General features: G+C 39.6%; 1 protein-coding gene across 1 annotated transcript; it reads right to left on the bottom strand.

Annotated features, from left to right (window-relative positions):
- Window positions 1-245: 245 nt before the first annotated feature.
- LOC121908868 (E3 ubiquitin-protein ligase TRIM39-like) lies at window positions 246-3942 on the bottom strand. The gene is made up of 5 exons (XM_042429150.1): window positions 2796-3942; window positions 2583-2758; window positions 1700-1797; window positions 1470-1578; window positions 246-596 (listed from the first exon to the last, which is right to left on the bottom strand). Exons 1-5 carry the CDS (start codon window positions 3940-3942, stop codon window positions 246-248), a joined length of 1881 nt encoding a protein of 626 aa, XP_042285084.1.
- Window positions 3943-6204: the final 2262 nt, after the last annotated feature.

Below are 6204 nucleotides of genomic sequence, written 5' to 3' on the forward strand. Positions count from 1 at the left end.
CAGCCGACTGGTTTGAGTTCACCGAGCGACTGGTTCCAGTCAGTAAGATGTTAATAACTACCAAATACTACCATTAACTACCAACTACCATTTTTACTTTTGAGTAATTTTTGTTTTAATTATTATTTTTATTTCTTTTTTTTTTTAAATTGTTTTCTGTTGTAATTATTATTATTATATATTATTATTTTGAGACTCTTCTCCCCTTTTTTTTTAATATATTTTATCTTTTTGGTTCTTATTTCTCACACTTTTGAACCTCGGTACACACTCATCCTCCCTTCAGTCTCCTGACGGTTGCCAGTCTGATACAGCTGTTTAAAATCACCACTAAACTCTCTCGTACGTAGCTTTGATGCTGAGCTCACAGATTCAGGCCTTTTACACAACTCAGTGTTGATTAAAGAGACAAACTTCTCACCTCTCAAAGGAATCCGTGGAGCTCCCGACCCCCGACCCTCTCCAGCCCCGCAAGCGCCTTTATCTCTGAACGTGGCAGGAAAAAGGATTTTGTAACCCACGTCGTGCACTTTACTCCGCTCCGGCTTGGAGAGAGGGCCGAGAAACACATCCAGGAACCGGCTCGCAGGACCAAACTGATGGATAAATTATCAACAGGCTGAGGTTGGAGAGTCTGCAGAGTTTCCGTCTTCTTCTTCTTCTGAAGAAAAGCGATTCACTGGTATCTACTGATGGCAGACAAAGCTTTACAGAGCTTTACAGAGCTCTCCCTGATATCCGTATGACTTTATCCTGCAGTATTTGTCCTCTGCAGTCTAATATATATATATATATATATATATATATATATATATATATATATATATATATATATATATATAACCATACATGGTGCACAATGTACAGATTTTTCTATCAGTAACTAAAGCTGCCAAATAAATGTAGTGGAGTGGAAGTATAACGTAGCAGCTTATGGAAATACTACAGTAAAGTACAAATACCTCAAAACTTATTACATTATTACAGTATTTGAGTAAATGTACTGAGTTTTTTTCCACCACTGTGGATCCTAACAGGCTGGTATTAACAGGATTATTTGTATTAATGTGAGCCAAACCTGCATCAACTTCCTATAATTAACATTTTACTGTTGACAGTAATTATTACATTTAACACCGTGTTTCTCTGTTGCATCACTGTGTGTATTTTATTATAGTTTCACTGTTTTCATGCTTTGCGGCTCATTTTATAGTTGATGATTTATGAACTGAAGCTTTCTGAATATAAAACATCAGATTAAAGCTGAAAGTCCTCAAAAAGTTCTTTTCTCTAAAATTTAAACTAGTAGGAATCACCTTTATAATCCTGGACTTTATTGTATTTAATCGAGAAAAACATAAAATGCTCATAAATGTGACCTTTAATAACAATAACTGTAGTTTATAGGGTTAAAAATATGATGTTTATGTTATTTCATTATTTTAATTTACTCTGTTTCATCTCGGTACCAGTCGACTACCAGATTCCCAGACGGCCAGGAGACGTGTCTCCTCGCCTTCAGGGTAGATCTCCTCCAGGGAACTGAAGGTCAACAGGTCACGCACATCTGTGTACCACCTGCAGACAGGTGGGTCAGTGGAACACTCTGATCAAACCCATAAAAACATGATACAGAAACTAACTGAAACAGATGCCAAAAGTATGTCCGAGAGGTTCCTCATATGGCCCGGAGGCCCACAGGAATGCTGGATCTGGACAAAGAAGTCTGGGAACTACAGCCATGTCCCCACGGATCCAGAACAACTGGTCTTCTTCACCCCAGAAAGCACTGCTGCCCTTCAGGAGTGGAAGAAGGAGAAAATAAACATTTTGACAAAAACCAAACAAATGGTTTCAATCAGTCACAATATGAAGCTCTAATGTCAAAACATCAAACAAACGTGTGTGTGTGTGTGTGTGTGTGTCTGTGTCTGTGTGTGTGTGTGTGTGTGTGTGTGTGTGTGTGTGTGTTCTCCCCTATTTGAAATACGGAATTTGCTTTGATGTGATGTGATGATGCATAATAATAAACATAGTACAAACAGGCTGCAAGTACTGCAAAATACAAGAATCATAAGTGACAAATTAACAACAGAAGGTATAAAAAAGTGTTAATATGAAAAAAAAAGAATTAATATGAATTGTCTGTTTTTAGCTGTGCATCTTTGGGAATGTACAAAAGATTCACAGTATGGAGTATAAGGACATGTGCAATACATAATATGTGCAAGATGTGCGTTAATGTAACGCATAAGTCATTTGGTGTCAGTGGGGGTCAGGATAGCAGTCAGTTATGCTGCATATTTCATCCACATCACCATGACAACCCACAGCATCATCAGGACAACATCGTCACATGTTCCTCAAAGTGTCAAAGAATCAAAATCTGAACTTTTGGACTCTTGGTCAAACAGAACAAGATGTTTCACTGTTTTCTGATGTTTATAGACCAAAAGATTAAACATTTAGTTGAGAAAATAATAATAATAATATAATTGTGAGTTGTAGCTGTAGTTTATATGTTTGATAATATTCACTGATCAATAAGTTGTATTGTCTGAGGAATCAGAGCACACAGAGACCTTCACTGGTAGATGATCCACAGCTCTCATAAATGGAAACAGTGTTTGAGTGAAAGTGTGTGTGAAGGTGTGTATGTGTGTGTTAGTATCAGCATCAGAGAACGACAACTTTCCTCTGTTCCAGTCCAGACTCACTCTGATCCTCTGGAGCTGCTTCTTCACTGAGGGATCAGTGGGTGGAAGTGATGGTGAGACTGCTCTGTATCTATCAATATAGAACCATATTGTCCATAATCCAGACCAGTAAGTGTCCTTTCCTCTGGACAGACTCTGATAACACACCCAGTTCCCAGTGTTTACTGTCTCCAACCTCAACATCCCAGCTGTGAGTCCCTGAGTCAAAGCCCTCAGAGCCCAGAACAGAGATGTAGTCTCTAATCCTCTCTGGATTATCAGGAAGCTGCTGTTTCTCAACTCGTCTCAGACTGGTCAGATCTTCAGACAGGATGAGTTGTGGATTACCAGTGTTTGGATCCAGAATGACAGGAGTGTAGGAGACCATCTCCTTCATGTTGTTCCAGATGTTGAAGGTCAGGTTGCCCAGGTGTTTGGCCTGGTCTATCAGAGCTCCTGAGAGCAGCTGTGGATCATCCAGCAGGGGGCAGCGCTGGACTCTTTCCACTGCATCCTTGTAGTTGTGCAGGAATGAGACGTCTTCAGCTCTCAGCTCCTCCTCTGTGGCTCTGACTGTGTGTGAAAGAGCTGCTATCTCTCTGCTCAGAGCCTCCATCTTCTCCTTCATCATCTGACTCTTCTGCTCTTCTTCCTCCCTCAGAGCAGCCATCCTGGCCTCCTCTTCCTCTTCTAGAAACTGGTGAAGCTTCTTAAACTGCTCCTTAATCTGCCTCTCTGTGTGTCGGGCCCGGACCTTAATGTGTTCTGCTGTTTGATCAAACTTCACTTTAACTTTTTCACAAACCTTTAACTTCTTCTTTAAAAGCTCCAGAGTTTCCTCAAGTTCCTTCTTGTGTTGTCGTGCAGCTTCATCGATGGGTTTGAATCTGTGGTTGGTGTGTTTTTCTGAATCTCTGCAGACGAGACACACTGGCTGCTGATGGTCCAGACAGAAGAGTTTGAGTTTCTCAGAGTGCAGACTGCAGAGAGCCTCAGAGCCTGCTGAAGCTCTCTGATCTCTGTCCTGCAGGAAGCTCTCACACAGGTTCTTTAACGCCAAGTTACAGGGTGGTTCCATCTTTGAAGTTATTCTCTCACAAACTGGACACTGTTGGATTGGTTTCTCTCTCCACCAGCTCTGCAGACAGACTTTACAGAGGCTGTGGCTACATGACAGGAGGACAGGATGTTTAAAGATGTCATGGCAGACAGGACAGCAGAGATCCTTCTCTGATCTGGAAGCCATTTTATCTCTGAGTCCAGCTGAAAACAAACCACTCAAACAGCAAGACAGTCACACCTTGTTCCCTGAAAGGAAGGATGTGTGATGATATCGTTCAAAGGAAGAGCTGGCGAAGTTCTTATTTTGAAGACGTTTCTTAGACGATGGCCATCGGGTCCATTCCATGTACAAAGATGGTCTGGGCACCGTACCACTGTCGGTGCATAGCTTATATGGGGTTACACATCTGTATCTTATCACATGAATAACATAGGTTTTCCATGGGCACTAATTCAGTTGGGAGCCATCCAATCAAGTGGTTGACAGCTACCTCACAACATATTATGTATCATTACATACCACATCTGGAACAGTTCCAGACTTGACCATAAACCCATTATTTGTATTTAAAGGTCCCCCCAAGAAGGGCTTTATCATATTACCTAAAATGACATGCAAATTATGGAATATTTAGGTCATCCGTCCAACATCCAAAATCAGTAAGATACATAGGGTCAGATAAAAGTCATACTAACATTCCCAGAGAGTTTCTTTCACTCCGAGTCTTTGCTCTTGTGAAACTCTTGTTCAGTGTGTGAAGTCAGTAGCAGGTTGAAGTGGTAGTATTCCAGTATCCCAGTATCCCAGTGCGTCTCCTCTCAGTGAAGCAGAATAATAACATCTGTTTACTGGTTTATCTCAGGTAAATCAGTAAGGGGCGGGGCTTCATTCCAAACTGATTATCATCGTTTAAGAACAGATATAAGTCTGATCCCTGTACCGCATACTACTTGTGTCCTTGTTTTGAGTATGAACTCATTCACACAAGAACTGTCACCTACAATATTTGTTTTAAATAATCTCACCGTGCAAACAGACTCACTTGGTTTTTAAAACCAAAAGAAAAATAGGTAAATGAAAAAACTGAACATTTTGGGATCAACTATGTGGTGGGATGGTATTGGTATTAACATGCATTCTGGATCAGGAAAAACATGTTAATCTGCATATAATTATTATTGGTTTTAATAATTAATAACTATCTCTGAAAGCAAAATTCTGGGAAAAATAATGGCAAGCAGACATTCAGGGAAAACTATTGTACAATTTATTTAAAAAATGAAATATACAAAGTAGTGTGCTGGTAAGTAATGAAGTCAAAATAACAGTAAAGGTTGATTCAGTTTGTCCAGCCTGTTATATATATATACAGACAAGGTGACAAATTAAAGGAAAAACTGGTAAAAGTCTGGATTTTTAGGAGATTTTAAAAACTCAAAGTACAGGGAAAGTTAATTGAAGATCATCTTCAAGGAAACTGGATATTGTTCCTATAGATGCTACAGGTCAGGTTTTCGAGCTGGTAGAAACTAATGAGTTACAGGTAAACAAAATCATCAGCTCCTTATAAAGCTTTAAATATAGAGATGCTTTCCAATTTGACACCACGTTTGTCAAATCACACAAAGGTATTTTAACTCCCCCTATTGCTCATTTAATTAACTTGTCTTTTAAACACAGCTCCTTTCCTGATGACTGGAAACGTGCCGTTGTCACGCCTGTTTTTAAATCTGGAGACTGCCTTGAAGCCAGTAACTACAGACCAATAAGTATACTGCCAGTACTCTCAAAGGCTGCTGAGAAAGTTGTCATTAAACAACTGACAACATTTCTTAATACAAACAATTTTGGTCTACATTGTATGCATTTTGGCTTGAGAGCAAATCATTCCACTGAAACTGCTACCTTGCACTTAATAGAGCAAATAAAATCAAGACTTGACAAAGGAGGAGTAGTTGTTGCTGTATTTTTAGATCTGCGTAAAGCATTCAACACAGTCAATCATGATGTTTTAATATCGAAACTCTCTAAATTTAACTTCTCATCTAGAGCACTGGCATGGATGTCTTCATATTTATCTAATAGGAGACAATGTGTTAAAGTTGGTGACACACTGTCCAGTAACATGAAGTGCACAATGGGTGTTCCACAAGGGTCAGTGTTAGGTCCCCTATTATTTAGCCTATATATTAATGATCTCCCTCAACAGTGTCATGATGCAGAGCTACAAATGTATGCAGATGACAGCGTTGTGTACACACATGCAAAAACAGCTGAGTTAGCTGCTGCTAAGCTAACGACTGCATTGGAAAGGATCACACACTGGCTTGATCAATCATGTCTGAGTCTAAATGTAAACAAGACGAAGGGTATGTTTTTCTCTAAGACTATGGTACAACCTCATAATGCTGATATTCTCATCAAAGGTGAAAAAATTGACATAGT

Source organism: Thunnus maccoyii, chromosome 12 (genome assembly GCF_910596095.1).
Source record: "Thunnus maccoyii chromosome 12, fThuMac1.1, whole genome shotgun sequence".
Lineage (NCBI taxonomy): Eukaryota > Metazoa > Chordata > Actinopteri > Scombriformes > Scombridae > Thunnus > Thunnus maccoyii.